Below are 18,353 nucleotides of genomic sequence, written 5' to 3' on the forward strand. Positions count from 1 at the left end.
CTCTTCCTCCTGGTCTGGCTTCTGAAAGCAGTTACTGGGTTTATGTGAGAAGCTCTTTGTTCAGGTCCTTCACTCTGCCCAAGAGGAATTTCATAAACCTGGGCGAAGCAGCTCTGGGTGCTGGTCATGGAGTTACTTACTGCCCCTCTGCACCTTTCTTCTTTGTGAACAGCACTGAAGCTTTGTCAGTAGAGGGTGCTGGAGAGATGATACCGGGAAGAATTAGATACCTGGCCTGCAGGGCAACCTCTGGCACTAGGCTCCTGCGCCATAGGTCTCTCCATTGTCTAGCTCCTGCAGAACGTGGTATAGCAGCACTTGCAGCAGTGTGCTGGGTTCCTGTGGTACTCAGAATCTAGCAGCACCCCCCCCCAATTCTGCATAGTGTGCGAGGAAGAGGAGGGGGTACTTCAGGTAGAGAAAACTTTCAGTAAGTAGAGACTTCTCTGTTATTCTGTGAGCTCACAGTGTCCTTGTTTGTGCATAAGGGGGAGGCTAGATACCCTTTGTAGACTCTTATTTAAGCCCTTGGGATAGCAATGGCTGTTCTATGGCAGCTGGTCCTATCTTCTTGCTAGTACAACAGTTATTCTTTCCACATATTAAGCTTCACTTTTCAAAGTATTGTGTTTTCTTTCCTAATTAGACTCAAACCAACAGAGGAAATGTGCAGTCAGGTTCTGTACTTGTGGGATCCTCACAGTCTAGTCCTTTCTTTTTCACTCAGAGCCACAAAGAAACTGACTGTTCAACTCAGGTAATAGGGCTAATTCCCAAACCCTAAAGCACTCTGACACTGGTGGCATGTCTGGATCCCTATTTTATACTGATACTGCCCTAGCAAAGAGGCACACAAGAGGACAACTGAGGAACCTGAGGTCTTCAGTGTGCTTTCACCATGCCTGGACCAGAAGGTGCCACAACCAGAAAGCACAATCACAGGACAGGGATGTTTTTCCGAGGTAGGGCCTCACCCTAGCCCAGACTGACCTGGAATTTACTATGTACTCTCAGGCTGGCTTCAAACTCCTGGAACTCATGGTGATCCTCCTACCTCTCTGCCTTCTGAGTGCTGGGATTAAAGGTGTGTTGCTGCCATGCCCAGGGCCCAGCTTTGTTCACTTTTTTTTTTTTTTTTTTTGAGATAGTGTCTCTCTCATTCTCTCATTCGGCTGGTACTCATTTTATGGTCAGTGATCTAATCCTCAGAGGGATTATAAGCACTTACACCACCTTGTCCAGCATTCATTTTTATGTGGCTACTTGGAATTGAACTCAGGTAACTGCAGCAACTACACCTATTGATATAGATGGGGTACAACACTGATAAGCCCCAAATTTTAAAAAATAATAATGTGATAGTTACGTAGGAGGGAAAGGTTAAAATTGTAACACATAGCTCATCACCTAGTACAAAAACAAAACAAAACAAAACAAAAACCAGTTTACTAAATTCCTTTTATTAAACTAGAGTATAATGAATCTTAGTAAACCATTACCTACCTGAACAGTGTTCAAATAAAGGTCAGTTAATTTTATCTTCTTCAATCATGAAGGGTTTTTTTTCTTTTCTGTTTGTTGCTAGAGATTATAAAGTCAGAGCTACATGCATGCCAAACACATACTCTACCAATTATTCTCTAAACTAGTATTTTTTATTCTTTTTATTCAGACAGGGTCTGATTCTGTAGTCTAATTTGACCTGGAACTCAGTATGTAGCTCAGGCTGGCCTTGAACTCACAGTGACCCTTCTGCCTCAGTCTTTCAAGTGCTGAAGTTACAAGCATGAGCCACCACATCTGCATTATATTTCTCTGTGTGTGTGTGTGTGTGTGTTTGCCAGGGCAGGGTCTCACTCTAGCTCAGGCTGACCTGGAATTCACTATGTAGTCTCAGGGTGGCTTCAAACTCAGTGTGATCTTCCTACCTAAGCCTCGTGAGTGCTGGGATTAAAGGCATAAACCACCACACCCAGCATGAGCCACCACATCCGGCTTTTCATATTTTAAAACTAATTCCATATACAATATCATTTGATATATAAAATCTTTTTATTTTTAGTTTTCTTATTTATGTGTGTGTGCATGCATGCACGTGTGTGTACGTACACATGCACAGGTACCTGGGTCTCTTGCTTCTGCAAACAAATGCTCAACTGGTTTTACGTGGGTGAACTGAACCTGGGCCAGCAGACTTTGTAAGCAAGCACCTCTAGCTGCTGAGCCATCTACCCAACCCCCTTTTTTAGTTTAAAATTTTAAGGTTTTAAAAAAATATTTTTTATTTTTATTTACTTATGTATGTGTGTATGAGAGAGAAAGAGGGAAGGAGGGAGAGAGGGAGGGAAGGAGATGTAAAGAGAATGGGTGTGCCAGGGGCTCTAGCCACTGCAAATGAATTCCAGAGGCATGCACCACCAAGTACATCTGGCTTATGTGAAATCTGGGGAAATGAACCTGGGACCTTAGGCTTTGCAGGCAAGCACCTTAAACACTAAATCATTGCTCTGGTCCTAAAATTTTAAGTTTTAGTAAGTGTAAAAAATAATACTCTGGGGGGCTAGAGAGATGGCTGCAGAGCCAAAGGACCCCGGTTGGATCCACGTAAGCCAGATGCACAAGGGGGTGCACGCACTTGGAGTTCATTTGCAGTGGCTGGAGGCCCTGGCACGCCCATTCTCTCTTCCTCCCCTCTCACTCTCTCTGCCTCTTTCTCTCTCTCAAGTAAATAAATAAATAAAAATTTAAAAAATACTTTGTGGCATTTTTATATGTATATAATAATATTCTTTGTGCTTTGCTCATCACCCATCCACTTCCTCACTCGAGCCTGCCCTCTGCTTTCATGTATAGGTTCCATGAGAAAGAATGTAGGAGCCTTGCTTTTCTTTTTCCTCCATTATCCTCTCTTGCTTTCCTTTCCTTTAGAGCTGTCCTCCCACTATCTAATCTCCTTTCTACTTTCATTATTATAAATACACACATATATTTAACCAGACAGCCGCAAAGAGTAAATATGCAATATTTTCTAAGCCTAGTTTATTTTGCTTAGCATGATGATATTCAGTTCCATCTATTTTCCTTCAAATGACATAATTTTATTCTTTACAGAGAATAAAACTTCATTATGTATATATACTGATATATATACTGCATTTTCTTTGTTCATCTGTTGATGGACATACAGGCAGGATTCATATCTAGGTTCTCATGAATAGTGCAGCAATAAACATGGATATCCAAGTATTTCTGTGGTATGCTGACTTAGGTTCCTTCAGGTAGACACCCAGGAGTGGTATAACTGGATCATATATATAGTAGTTCTATTTTTAGATTTTTTAAAAAATAGTTTACTTATTTATTTAGAGCAACAGACAGAAAGAGAAAGGCAGAGAGAGAATGGGTGCGCCAGGGCCTCCAGCCACTGCAAACAAACTCCAGATGCATGCACCCCCTTGTGCATCTGGCTAAGGTGGGTCCTGGGGAATTGAGCCTTGCACCAGGGTCCTTTGGCTCCACAGGCAAGCGCTTAACCTCTAAGCCATCTCTCCAGCCCTATTTTTAGCTTTTGAGGAACCACCATACTGAATGACATAGTAGTTGTACTAGTTTACATCCCTACCAGCAGTCATTAAGGGTTCTTTTCCCACATTAGCCCCAACATTTGTAACAGTTGGAGGCAGGTAGGGTGGTACATTCCAGTATTCCCAACTTAAGCAGGAGTAACCCAAGTTCAAGACTAGCCTAGGCCACAGAATGAGACTTTGATCTCTAAAACCAAAACAAACAAACAAAAGACAACATTGACATAAAACACTGTCATGCATAGGTAAACAGCCTAAGAGTAATGTTTAATTATGGATTGTGGCTTCCTATCTCATTCTAGTTCCTCTCACATTTTGTTTGTGGTGGGGGATAGTATTTCAAGTAAGATAAAAATCTGGATGTTCTTATAAAATTTAATTTTAAGTTATATGCCAATGTGATATATATGTGATATTTTCCACTTTTAAAACCTATGTATTTCCTCTAGCAAATGTCAATGAAGTAAAGGCAAAAAAATATTTCATATTTGTCACTCAGGCAAGCACAGGATATCAGCCTTTAGTTTTATGTTCAATGGTCATTTTTAACTTTTAAAATATGATCAAGTGTATTTAGAACTTCTAGGTAACATATTTTATCCTAAAGCCTAAGTAAGACTTTTGGTAGGACCTCATACTTTGAACATAAGACAACTGCTTAGTACAGTCCTGAATGCAAATATCAACTGCTCAAATTACCAACCCTGTGCTTTGAGTGTTTTCTTTTCCCTTCTCTGTAAAAAGGGGCAAACCTACCAAAGCACACTACATTACTATAAAGACCCAATGAGCAAGTACTTATCCTATTATTTTAAAAATCGTATTTATTCATATTTATTTATTTACTTATTGTGGGGGGTGGGCAGATGGAAAACTTAACCCTGGGCAGGTGGGCTTTGCAAGCCAGCATCTTTAATCACTGAACCATCTCCGCAGCCCCAGTGGAGGTAAGGTCTCACTCTAGCCCAGGCTGACCTGGAATTCACTATGGAGTCCCAGGGTGGCCTCCAGCTCAGTGATCCTCTTACCTCTGCCTCCTAAGTGCTGGGACTAAAGGTGCACACTACCACACCTAACTTAATTTTTAAATTTTATTTTATTTATTTATGAGCTGGGGAACGGGGCAGGTATAGCGACAGAATGGGTATGCCAGGGCCTTCAGCCACTACAACAAACTCCAGACACATGTGCTACCTTGTATATTTGACTTATGTGGATTCTGGGCAATTGGACCTGGGTTCTTTGGCTTTGCAGGCAAGTACCTTAACTGCTAAGCCTCTCTCTCCAATCCTATTTTTTTTTAAATAATAATATGGGGCTGTGGAAAGGGGCGCGGGGTCAGAGAGAGAGAATGGGTACACTACGACCTCTGGACACTGCAAATGAACTCCAGATGCATGAGCCACCTTGTGCATCTGATTTTACATCAGTACTGAGGAACTGAACCTTAGCCTTCGTAGGCAAGCACCTTAACCATTGAGAAATCTCTCCAGCCCCCCATACTATTATTTTAAAAAATATTTTTACTTATTTTCAAGCAGAGAAAGATAGAAGAGAAATAGATGAATGGGCACACCAGGGCCTCCTACCACTGCAAACGAACTCCAAATGCATGCACTGCAGTGCATCTGGCTCTACATGGGTATGAGGGAATCAAACCAGGGTCCTTAGGTGTTGCGAGCAAGCAACTTAACTGCTGAGCCATCATATCTCCAGCCCCTCATATCATTACTATTATGATTTTGTTTTTTTCAAGACAGGGTTTCACTCTAGCCCAGGCTGACCTGGATATCACTATGTAGTCTCAGGCTGGCCTTGAAGTCACCTCCTACCTCTGAGTGCTGGGATTAAAGGCATGAGCCACCACACCCAGCATATCATATTTATTTTTGTTTATTTTTATTTATTTATTTGAAAGCAACAGACAGAGAGAGAAACTAGGGGAGAGAGAGGGGGACAGAGAGAGAGAATGGGTACACCAGGGCTTCCAGCCACTGTAAATGAACTCCAGATGCATGTGCCACCTTGTGCATCTGGCTTATGTGGGTACTAGGGAATCGAGCCTCAAATCAGGGTCCTTAGGCTTCACAGCCAAGTGCTTAACCACTAAGCCATCTCTCTAGCCCCACATATCATTATTTTTTAAATGCTATGAAAGGCCATACTGGTTTAGAGAACATGTTTAGGGCTACAAAGATGGCTCAATGGATAAAATGCTTGTCACACAAGCTTGAGTACCTGCGTTCTTATCTTCACAGTCCACATAAAAGCCAGATCCTGTGGAAGACTTTAGAGCCAAACCAGAATTTCCCAGAAGCTTGCAGACCAGGATAGCAGTGAACAATGAGAACAAGAGCACTTGTCTCAAATGAGGTAGAAAGTGAGGACTGACCCTGGAAAAGTTATCTTCTGAATTCCACATGCGCACCATAGCATGTATATTCCCAGACACACACACATAAACTCACACATCATACACCTATCAAAAAAATAAAAATAAAAATAAATAATGACCCTGTCTCAAACAAGATGGAAGATGAGGACCAACACCCCAAGACTGTCTGCCATCCTCCATATACATGTGCCATGGTACATGTAAGCATATGCATGCACACAAACATATATCATATTCATATATACAAACCTACATGAACACACACATACATACATAAACACACAGACAACAAAAATAAAGAGTTCCTAGGGGAAAAAAAAGTCCCTTTGCCTGGCTGCCCTCATTAGTTGCTAGTGAGTACAACTACTCTGCTGCTGTCATCCTTCATGGATATCCGAATCCAGCTTCTTCAACCTTCTGACCTGGACTGATGACCAGTGGCTCCCCAGGAATCATCCAGGCCATGAGTACAAAAGTGGGACTGCTGAGTCATTCAGCCAGCTTTGTTGACCAAGCAGCTACCAGGTTTTTACTCTCTAGCCTACAGACAGCTACTGCTGGGGCTGTCCAGCCCGAATCATACAGGCCAATCTACTAAAACCCCTTTTATAAAATTCATTCTAGCCGGGCATGGTGGCACATGCTTCTAATCCCAGCACTTGGGAGGCAGGGGTAGGGGGACTGCCATGAGTTCGAGGCCACCCTGAGACTACATAGTGAACTCCAGGTCAGCCTGGGCTAGATTGAGACCCTACCTTGAAAAACCAAAAGAAAAAAAAAATCTATCTATCTACCTACCTACCTACTTACCTACCTACTACCTACCTACCTATCTATCTAGATATAGATATATCCATTCTATTGGTTATGTGCCTCTAAAGAACCCTGACTAATACAGTTAGTTCTCACTAAACCATTAAATAATAAGAATTGGCAATAATGGCAACATGTAATCCTTAATGAGTTTTATTTCTGAAAGTAAAATATGAACATAGTTTATAAGCCAAAAGGTAGACCAAAAAGTAGGCAGTTTCTAGGTCAAACAAAACAAAAAAAGTAGGCAGTAAACTTCAAATCAGGTTACAAAAGAAAACATATACCCTAGGTTGATCTATTCTAACTTCAACCGAACTCTGCGCACTGACTGACTTGATCCAAGGACAGGAGATGGTTATATACTGATGACTGCCCTTTATAGCCCTCAGTTCTTTTTCCTTTACAGGATGGTGACAAGTTAAACACATATATGTACATATCCCACATTCTTATGGGCAAGGACCTTAACTGCTGAGCCATCTCTCCAGCCCTGCCCCACATTCTTTACTTTGTGTATCTGACTTACTGGGGGACCAAACCCAGGTTGTTAGGCTTTGTAGGCAAGCACCTTAACTGCTTAGCCATCTTTCCAGCCCTCCCCCAAACTCTTAATAAAATGTCCTATAACAAGAGCTCAATAAATGGTTAAAAAATTACTCAGAAATATATGATCTGAGTTTTCATTCTCAAACCAAAACAAAAAAAATTCCTACTACTTGAAATTATTTTATTGTTTGTTTGCATGTTTATTTCATTTTATTTTTTTTGAGGTAGGGTCTCACTCTAGTCCAGGCTGACCTGGAATTCACTATGTAGTCTCAGGGTGGGCCTCGAACTCATGGCGGTCCTCCTACCTCTGCCTCCCAAGTGCTGGGATGAAAGGCGTGCGCTACCACGCCCGGCTCTTGAAATGATTTTATATGCTATCTCTATCCAGATATGAACTAAGAAGGATTATTCAATAACCAGAAAGTAAAGGTTACTTTTTCTTTATACTTCCATTCCTGGTTATCCTGATCCATCCAGGAATTAACAGAGGGTACTTCAAGGTGAAGCTTATAGAAAAGGGGAACATGCGGAAGGTTTTAAGAAGTGATAAGCATGAGCTCACTGCTACATTGTTCACTTCCTATTTTCCCTTGTATGGTGGTTCAGATCTGTAATACCAGCACTCTGGAGGTTTAGGTAGGAAGACTGATGCAAGTTAGATCCAAACTGAGCTATAGTAAATTCTAGACTAGTGATAGCTACACTGCAAGATCATGTCTCCAAAAAAAAAAAAGCTGGGCTGGAGAGATGGCTCAGTGGTTAAGGTACTTGCTTGTAAAGCTTAAGGACCCAGGTTGAATTCCCCAGTACCCATGTAAGCTAGTTGTATAAAAGTGGAGTTCATTTGCAGTGGCTAGAGGCCCTGGCATGCCCATTCTCTATCTGGACCCCCCTCTTTTTCTCTCTCTCACAAATAAATAAAATTAAAATTAACGAAAAAAAATTTTTTTTCAAGGTAGGGTCTCACTCTAGCCCAGGCTGACCTGTAATTCACTAGGTAGTCTCAGGGTAGCCTCGAACTCCTGATGATCCTTCTATCTTTGCCTCCCAAGTGCTGGGATTAAAGGCATGTGCCACCAAGCCCGGCTAAAATAAAAAAAGATTTTTTTAAAAAAGGTTAAAAAAATCCAAGCACAGGGATAGAAAGCTTCACAATTTCATCATATTCCTAAACTATTAGGAGTATGAGTTTCAAATTACATTTTTTTAATTCTCATTCATTTAAAATGACTGACATAGCCCTGATTTTATGAGTATGTCAAATCTAACTACGAAGTGGAGTAAGAAGTACAGAAGTGCACAATAGAGGAATAAGAAGCGAATGATGTGGGATTAGAGTCCTGGAAGGGGTCAAATCTCCATAATGATGAAGGAAAACCTCAAGGTCGTTAACCCCAACTTTGGGTCCTGGTCCAAGTTATCAAAGAACTGAAAAACATGGACACAGAGAAGAGTATGTTTTAAGAATTTAAGGGTAGTGTGAAAATAGGAGAGCAGAAAAAAAACAGGATGTGGAAAGGAGAAAGAAAAAAGACCATATTGCTGAAGACTCCACATGCTTGGCCTGTAAGGTCACTAAGAAATCTTGGTGGAGCTGAGCTGAAAACAGCTACCCTGCATGCAGCTCCATGGGAGAAAAAGAAGTCATCAGTGGAGATAAACAACAGTGGACACTGCAAGCCTTAAGTTTGGCCAGCTAGGCCAAATGAGCCAACAGGTGCAACAGCAGCATGTATATCATGGAGGAAACCAACCTTCTGACTGGACTAGAGGCCCACTTCATGGGAGGGAATACATGCCTGATACTGAAAACCTATGATGAGGAAAATCATGAGCCCTAGGGGTGTAACACCTGCTGGTACCTGACTAAATGCATATATTATGTTCACCAAACTGCCCAGTAAGTACTTCTCTTAATGTTCATACCCATGTATTAATGCTACTCTCACTTTTGGTTAGGGAAGTTTCTCTTTTCAGATGGTGGTGACCTCTGAGATGATTCAGAAGGCATCATAGTGCTGAGAAGTGGTGACAGAGGAGTGCTCGGCAGCAAAACATCTCTATCACACCTTCCACAGCTCAGGGTCCATTACGGAAGAAGTGATGGAAAGAATGTAAAAGCCGAAGGAAGGGTAGGACTGCTTACAATACAATCTTCCAGACACAAAATGGCCTGAATATCTATGACCTTACAGTCACTGGCAATATCTACATAAGACCATCATAAGAGGAGGAAAAGATGATGACATAAAATAAAAGAGACTGATGGAGAGGAAGAGGGGATATGATGGAGAGTGGACTGTGAAGGAGAAAGTGGGCGGGAGGTTTCATGGTTTATTTTTTATAATTATGAAAGTTGTCAACAATAACAAAAAAAAATAAGAGAAAAAAGACCAGAAATGAATTTCCCCCACCAGCTTGTGGAGAAAGTACAGAGCTACACATGTTTCTGGTCCATTTATATGAACCAGACATCCAATTAGAATGAGCCTCACCACCAGGCTCAGGTGTCTAAACAATAACCTGACTGGTTGGTGGGCCCAAAAGGAACATTGATTCAGGAAAGGTCATCCATGAGGCACTTGCTGTTTTCAGCCATCTTGGACAAGACTGGATTAGATGCAAGTTCTAGTGTTGCCAGGGAAGGGAAGGTGGCATCCGTGTTTCTGTGGGCCAGTCCATAGCTAACTACCTCTCAGGAAAAAGCTACCTTGCTCCTAATCCATATCACAAAGATCTGAAGGTTCTTTATCTTAGTACTAGCCTAGATCTTAGCAAAGACTTTCTGTGCAGTGTCAGGTAGGAATTTTTTTTTTCTTTGTAGGCCATACTAAAGGAGACCATACTAAAGGAGAAATAGGAGCAAGATAGTTTTTTTTTTGTAGTCAGTCAGGGGGAAAGCCTAAAGAAAGGGAACGGAGAGAAGCCACTTGCTAGTCCTGGCACAGCTGGTAAAGCTGGAACGTGATCCAGTCTCATCCACCATATGAACAATTTTCAAAACTGCACCTCCAACTTCTTCCCCAACCTAGCATACCTGAGTCACTGGCCCCTCTTGGGCCAAGCCTCTTAAGCCCAAAAACCAACCAACAATCTCCCTCACTCACCTGAGCCTTGCCCATCATAATGAGCTATCAAAGGGGATTTCCAGGTGGGCAAGGGGTCTTGGCTGCTCATTTTCCTTCATATGTCTGAACCTCCAGGTCCCTGTTCTAGTAATTTCTTCTTTCTCATTTTGCTATTCTCTTCTAAGCAATGGGACCTTCATTAACTGATCTCCTAGCTTTTTCTATTATGAAGGTGCCAGGCTTACAACTCTCATCTCTGCTTCCCCTATGTGTGTGTATATATCCTTTTAAATGTTTTGGCATGGGCTCTCAGGTCCTGCCTTCCACATTTGTGGGTGTCCATCTTATACTCTTATGTCCTGCTTTCCGTGTGTGTGTATGTACCTGTTCCAACCTTTCCCTGGATGCCAATTTTCCCCAAATAACTCTCATAAGTAATAATTTACCCTTTTTGGTCCATTCCCTCAATTCTTTGTTGGAATGGGTAAGAATCTAAATGTTGGGATTCATAGGTCAGGAAAACAAAACAAAACAGTACCTCCAAAATCCTGTAACAATGCCAATCTGTGTCATAATTCAATTCTGCCAGTATTAAACAAAATCATCAGTCACAGACAACATACACAAATAAGCCTGGCTGTACTCAAGAAAACTTTTCTGTTTGTTTTCTGAGGTACACTCTCACACTAGCCCAGGCTGACCTAGAACTCATTCTGTAGTCCCAGGCTGGCCTCAAACTCACAGAGCTCCTCCTGCCACTGCCACCCAAGTACTGGTATTAAACGTGTGCTCCTGGCTAGTAAGACTTTATTTATAATTCATTTCTCTCTGATTTCTGACTTATGAATATAATGTGATTAGCCTTATGCTTCTTTGGCTATGCCTTCCGGGCCATGACTGCTAACTTTCAATCTTATTAGAATTCTTCCAACCCAAATCTGATAACCCTTCTGAAGGACATAAATCCAGCAAAGCCCTCAGTAGACAAAAATGATACAACAGAAATGAGAGCTGTCACAAGAAATGGAAGCTACTGTTTATAAGTGTAGCTCCAAGTTATCTCTGGGATCTAATGTGCGCAAAGGTCAAAGATGTAGCAATGGGCAATCAAAGGATTTTTTTAGCTGAGTAAATCTTAATGCTATCTGATAATCCAGATCAAAGAAAAGACACTGCCTGGGGAAATTATATCCCATCTACACTTAACGGGCACGAATCATATGTACTAAATATTGCTGTTCTGTCTCCTCTCCCTGCTCTCAAAAACGAAATTTGAATACAGGAAAAAAGTGATGTAATCAGAAGGTGAGATGGGATCAGAGATTGGGGTGAAACAGCAAGGATATAAGGAGTGAAACAGTAAAAAATAGGATCTCCCTGAGACCTCCAAAAGGAGCCATTTCCCTTCCTTCCCTCCCCTTCTTTCTCTCTCTCTCCCTCCCTCCCTCCCTCCCTATCTCTCTCCATTTCTTCCTTTCTTTCTTTTTTCTTTATTTCTTGTTGTTTTCCGAGGGAGGGTTTCACTCTGGACCGGACACTATGTAGTCTCAGGGTGGCCTCAAACTCATGGCAATCCTCCTACCTCTGACTCCCAAGTGCTAGGATCAAAGGTACGCACACCTGGCTCATGAACTTTCTTGCTCAGCCCCATGTATGCTTTCTTTAAGCTCTGAGCCCCCTACTATTGAGGTCCATGGGCCTGGGATTTCCTGAAATCTTTATGGAATTTAATTCCTCCCCAAACCCAAAAACCTGCATTAGTCTAACAGTTTTTCTGTTACAGTCCACATATGTGTCAAGAAAACAAACACTTAAGAAGTAATACTGAGTCTTGTGTGATAGGTGAGATAGTATGAAAAATGTCTGATAGTTCATTTACTCAAATACTGCTCATATGGAAAAACCTTTAGTTATAATCAATGTGGCAAGATACAAGTAAATGTTTCTTGCATAAAGGGGCTGTGTCATATTTGTCCCCAAACTTTTGAGACAAAGTACTCACTCAAAAACTAGCTAAGGGCTGCGGGCATGGCTCAGGGGTTAAGGCACTTGCCTGCAAAGCCTAACTTCCTGGGTTCAATTCCCCAGTACCTACATAAAGCCAGATGGATAAAGTTCTACAGGCATCTGGAGTTCATTTGCAGAGGCCCTGGCACACCAATTCTCTCTGCCTCAATCTCTCTCTCTGGCTGCAAATTTTAAAAAAAGAAAAAGAAAAAAGAAACCTAGTTGAATGATTCACTAACCCCATAGCACTATCAACCTTCAGTACTAATCCAAGAAAATACTAGCATCTGCCTCACTGAGTTAGTGATGAGGATTTAATGGGACGGTAGATGATGCTCAATAATAGCAGTTATTTTTCATCCCCGTTTAAAGGATAAATCAAGGCTCAAAAAGATTATACAACTTGTCTACCTGAATTACACTGAAACTTTGGTGCACCTAACTTCAAATTCATTGCTCTCCCAAATTCCTCTCAACCAAAAAAACAGTTAATACAAAAATAAACTATAGGTGGTGGTGGTAGGTTCCATCCTTCTAAACTGTTTTTTAAAATGTAATGCAAGGATTAGAGAGGTGACTCAGCGGTTAAGACACTTGCCTGCAAAGCCTAAGGACATGGGTTCAATTTCTCAGTACCTAGGTAAAGCCAGATGTACAAGGTGGCCCATGCATATGGAGTTTGCTTGAACTCCCCTGCTGTGTTTAAAGGTGTATACCACCATGCCAAGCGTGGCGAGAGGCCCTGGATATGACCATTCTCTATCTGCCTCTTTTTCTCTCTCTCCTTCTCTCAAATAAATAAAGCATGATTAAAAAAGAAATCCAAGGGCTGGAAAGATGGCTTAGCGGTTAAGACATTTGCCTACAAAGCCAAAGGACCTCAGTTCAATTCCCCAGGACCCACGTAAGACAGATGCCCAAGGTGGTGCATGCATCTGGAGTTTGTTTGCAGTGGCTGGAGGCCCTGGTATGCCCATTCTCTCTCTCTGTCTGCCTTTCTCTCTCTCTCATAAATAAAAAATAAATGTTTTTTTTTTTTTTTTAAAGCCAGTCGGGCGTGGTGCCACATGCCTTTAATCCCAGCACTGGGGAGGCAGAGGTAGGAGGATTACCACTGAGTTCAAGGCAACCCTGAAAACTACATCTTGAATTCCAGGTCAGTCTGGGCTAGAATGAGACCCTACCTCGGGGCAAGGGGGGAGGGAGGGAGAATCCAATGCAAGTGCTGAGCATGGTGGCACACACCTTTAATCCCAGGACTCATGAGGCAGAGGCAAGAGGGTCACTGTGAGACTGAGTTCAAGGCCAGCCTGGGACTTCAGAGTCAGTTCCAGGTCAGTCTGGGCTAGGATGAGACCCTACCTCAGAACCCCTCCCCCACCACAAAAAAATCCAATGCAAATCTGAAAATTGTCTACTTTTTCTGGCTAACTTAAATTCCTAAATACAGAAAGTGGTCACTGTCCCTGTATTACAATGCCTAAAATTACTACTCTTTTTTTTGGGGGGGGGGTGCCCAAGGTAGGTTCTTACGCTAGCCTAGGCTGACCTAGAATTTACTATGTAGTCTTAGGGTAGCCTCAAATTCACAGATTCTCCTGCCTCTGCCTCCCAAGTGCTAGGATTAAAGATGTGCACCACCACACGCAGCACAATTATTATTCTTAATTTAAATTTGGGGAGATACGCCTATATTTGTTTCAAAGGCATTGTAAATATGTAAATAAACCTCCATGAGGAGATATATAATTTCATTTATGTTTATTTTCACTAAGTGTAAGAGGGACAGTTTAAAATGTTTCAAATCTTAATTTTTTTGGGGGGGGGGAGAGGTTGCTTGTTTGCTTTTTTTTCAAGGTAGGGTCTCACTTTGGCCCAGGCTGACCTGGAATTAACTATGTAGTTTCAGGGTGGCCTTGAACTCATGGCTATCCTCCTACCTCTGCTCCTGAGTGCTAGGATTAAAGGTGTGTGCCACCACGCCCAACTTCATATCTTAATTTTTTAAAATAGAAAAGTTTTGAGCACCAAATCTGAAATGAAAATTACTTTTGGTTACTTCACTCTTATACTCACAGTCTACAGTTGAGAACTGGGGCTATAGCTCAGAGGTAGAGTTCTTGCCTAGCAAGTGTAAGGCCTGATTAGACCCCTTTGTGGGGAGGAGGAAAGCAAGTAAATTCTGTAACAATTCAAAGTTTAAATCTTTTACATTTGTTTAATCTAATCAATTAAAATTTAATACATTAAATAAAGTTAACCTGACATAGTAAAATGGTATTATTAATGTCAGAACTCAGTAACATCTTTTAGTGCTTACTAAACTCTTGAAACTTGGTGAAAAAGACAGGCATGGTGGTGCATGCCTATAATCCCAGCACTGAGGAGCAAAGGTAGGAGAACCATTATGAGTTCCAGGCCAGCTTGGAATTGCACAGTGAGTGCCAGGTCAGCCTGGGCTAGAGTGAAACCCTACTTTGAAAAAAACAAAACTGAAAACAACAACAACAAAAAAAAACCTATGAACCAGGCGTGGTGATGCATGCTTTTAATCCCAGCAGAGGTAGGAGGACCACCCTGAGTCTGAGGCCTCCTTGGGACTATAGAGTCAGTTCCAGGTCAGCCTGGGCTAGAGTGAGATCCTAACTTGCAAATCAAAACAAACAAAAATCTTGGTGAAAAGGCAGTGATTTTCAAGTAAATGTTTCTCTCTCAAGACACAGCTCCTGCACTACAGGTGGCTATATTACAAATATAAATTTGGATAAGTTTTTAAAGCTTGTCAGTTTTTTCCTGTCAAATTTAAATACAGTATTTCTAGGGAAAAAAAAAAAAGCAGGTGTATACACAAGGTAAAGATAGCTCTCTTCCCACCTAATCAGAATAGTCAGACAATTAAGTCCAGAAACAAACTAAAGCACTACACAGTTAAAAAAAAAAGTAGGACTATACTGCAGCCATTTGTTAGCAGGAAAAAAGGAACTCTTTCCATGTAAGAAACAAAAAGTCCAAACCCTTCCTTCTTTCAGAGTCACACTTATATATTTTAACACACAGATTTAATATTGCTAGGACTTTTCAGAACCTCAAATATAGATGTTTTCAGCAGTTATAACATAAAACTAACGTGTCATTTTTAGGTATATTAATTTTAATATCCAAAACAACTCATTTTTGTTAACTTGGTCTGCAGATTTTTGATGTCCTTCCTTGCTAGGTTACATTCAGTAGTCCCACTGCATTCCTTTATTACGTCATTCCAATAACAATCCCAGGAACCCCTCCCCGCCCCCTCAACAAACACTACAAACTAGTCCACCACACAACCAAAGAAAAATTCCTTACAGAAATATGACCCAAATAAGCCTAAACAAACTACGTCTCAGCCTCAAGGAAAGCTAATTTGCCTCCACTTTACAACTACTGTAGGGGTATGTTTAAAGACACACCAGCACTCTAAGTCTGGAGGCAAGCCAAGATAACTTAGAGGCTTATGAAGACATGGGAAAGGGTTCCAGTGGTGCTTTCCCATCCAGTCAAACCTGGGGTGTGATCTCTGCAGTTACTAAGAAGCTCCTTTCCAATGGGCTTTCCCATCACTGCATCCACCCCTCATCCCCTGAAATAGGCTGGAGCTTTGAGCTTTAGACAACCCTGATTTGCACTCACCTTAGCTCTTCTTTAGGGAACCCATTTAGTCTCAGACTATCAGGCCGGTCTCGCCTTCTCCGGTAGAGGCCTGACTGTGAAAGCTCTTTAAGTTGTAATGCAGTCATAGTTCTCTCTCCCCAGCAATTACTGACACTTTGGAGCGTTTATACAGGGCTAGTGGCTGCCAGCGCAGAAAAGCAGTGTCCCCTGCGGAAGGACCTAGCACACCTGATTCAGGGTTAGAAACCTCCAGGCAAAGCAGGCCAGGCCAGTCTGCTAAAGCACAGCTTCCTGTTTCTAGTTGGTACACACCCTCCTCAGCAAGGCATGACTTGCCTTATCTCTGGGCCTTGCACCTTGGGGAGGGGGAGTCAGTGACCCACAGTTCACCAATGAGCAAAATTCCTTATGAATAATCACACTGATTACTTCAAAGTCTCTCCAGGATACTTCAGAATTAAAATTGAGCTAAAAAGCCTCAGTAAAGTAATGCTTAAGAAGGATCTTGCCCAGTTTATTTGCCAGGAAATCCATTAACATTTCACAGACAGCTGTCAATATAAAAGAAATGCTTGGTCATGAGTTCTTTGGGACATTTTCCTTAGGAAAAAAAAGGGGGGGCAGAATTCTAAAAGGAAGCAGTCCAATTCCTCCCTCTCCTACTCTACTCTAATCTTCTATAGAAAGGAAGGAAATGTCTGTTCCATCCCTTTCCCATTAAATGTTACTCAAAAATTCATAACGGAAAGGAAGATGGTTTCTTCTGCTAGCTTCCATTAAATGATTTTCTGAATCTGCACCCACTCATTCTGAATAACCCCTCTCACACAGCCACCTCAGCTGATCAATACTAACGTGGTCAGTCTAAAAATGTTATGGGTGCCAAGATAGCCTGTATTTATCTGTATATTTGATCTTGGTGAAGGTGGTAAAGATCATAGAGGACAGGCAGGGTCTCTCAAGACTTATCACCCTATCTTCCTCAAACAGGCTAGCTGCTACAGGTTCTTACCAAAATTCTGACTTCCTGGTTCTAGGTCTCTTTGGGCAGTTTGGACCACTGTTGTTTCCTTTTAGAATCCTCTCAACAAGAACACAGAAAGATGGGCTTGAAGTTATTTTACACCAAAAATTAGAGTTAATATTCTTTTTAAAATTTTATTTATATGTGGGCACACTGCTACAAACAAATAGGCCAGTTTGACTCTATGTAGGTGGCTGGAGAATTAAACTTTGGCCATTAAGCTTTATAAGCAAGCATCTTGAACCACTGAGACATATTCCCACACCTGAATCCATACTTTAAATATAAAAATTAAGGTACCCCACTAGGGCAGGGAGACCTATATGCTACTCCTTCACTCAGGAAAGAGACACCATTGGGCTTTCCATAGTTACCCTAATCCTGCTGTCACACAGGAAATCATAACATTTTATAACTGCCATTAAAGTTAACAGATCTGTTTAAATGTGCAAAGAAAAAAACGAACTCATTTTGTCACTGTATTAGTTTTAATGAGCCATGAAACATGTTTCACAAAATCAGATGACAGTTCTTTCTGGAAGGATACATAAACACCTCGTTGTTGCTATGAAGGGACTTGGAGGTAGGAGCAGACAGCTTTATATCTTCTGATTAATGAAAATATTGCCTATTAAAAATTAATGGGGAGAAGGGCTGGTGTTTCAAAGCATTCAGAATGGTCCAGCATTTGACACACCACCCTAGGCTTTCCTACAACACAGCCTATAACAAAACTAGGCTCTCCTGAACCCCTGTAATAGGACTGTTTACCTGAACACCAGGAAGGTCAGGAGAGCACCAAAGTCAGCATGTGGCATGTGCCCAGGCCGACTTCAAGGGGATCGTGCTGTGAGACCTAAAGTTCTTACCAAATTGTCCAAAACAACAACAACAAAAAAAAAAACACGTCAGCTGGGCCTATGGCGTTTCCATGTGTGCTAAATGTGTCCGTGACAGCATCAAGCGAGCTTTCCTTATTGAGGAGCAGAAAATCATCATGAAGGTGTTGAAGGCACAAGCAGAGTCAGGAAGCCAAATAAATATGAAGCTTTTCTAAATAATAAAAACCAAAGCTTGTTCTGTGGAAAAAAAAAATCAATAGAGGGCTGGAGAGATGGATTAGCAGTTACAGCACTTGCTTGCAAAGCCAAAGGGCCCAGGTTCAGTTCCCCAGGATGCACATAAGCCAGATGCACAAGGTGGTGCATGCTTGTAGAGCTTGTTTGCAGTGGCTGGAGGCCCTAGCACATTCTCTCTCT

General features: G+C 41.7%; 1 protein-coding gene across 3 annotated transcripts in view; it reads right to left on the reverse strand.

The window, feature by feature from the left end:
* Positions 1-18,353, reverse strand: part of Lims1 (LIM zinc finger domain containing 1) — a 133,553-nt gene that overhangs the window by 46,394 nt on the left and 68,806 nt on the right. The window contains exon 1 of one of the 3 annotated variants that reach the window (XM_004651801.2): positions 16,089-16,259. The exons of 1 other annotated variant lie outside the window; for it this stretch is intronic. In XM_004651801.2, the coding sequence (XP_004651858.1) occupies positions 16,089-16,195 (107 nt within the window). In that variant the 5' untranslated portion in view covers positions 16,196-16,259. Of the gene's footprint in view, positions 1-16,088; positions 16,269-18,353 lie in introns of those variants that run through there. One more of the 3 variants, XM_045148162.1, reaches the window with a different exon arrangement.

Source organism: Jaculus jaculus, chromosome 4 (genome assembly GCF_020740685.1).
Source record: "Jaculus jaculus isolate mJacJac1 chromosome 4, mJacJac1.mat.Y.cur, whole genome shotgun sequence".
Lineage (NCBI taxonomy): Eukaryota > Metazoa > Chordata > Mammalia > Rodentia > Dipodidae > Jaculus > Jaculus jaculus.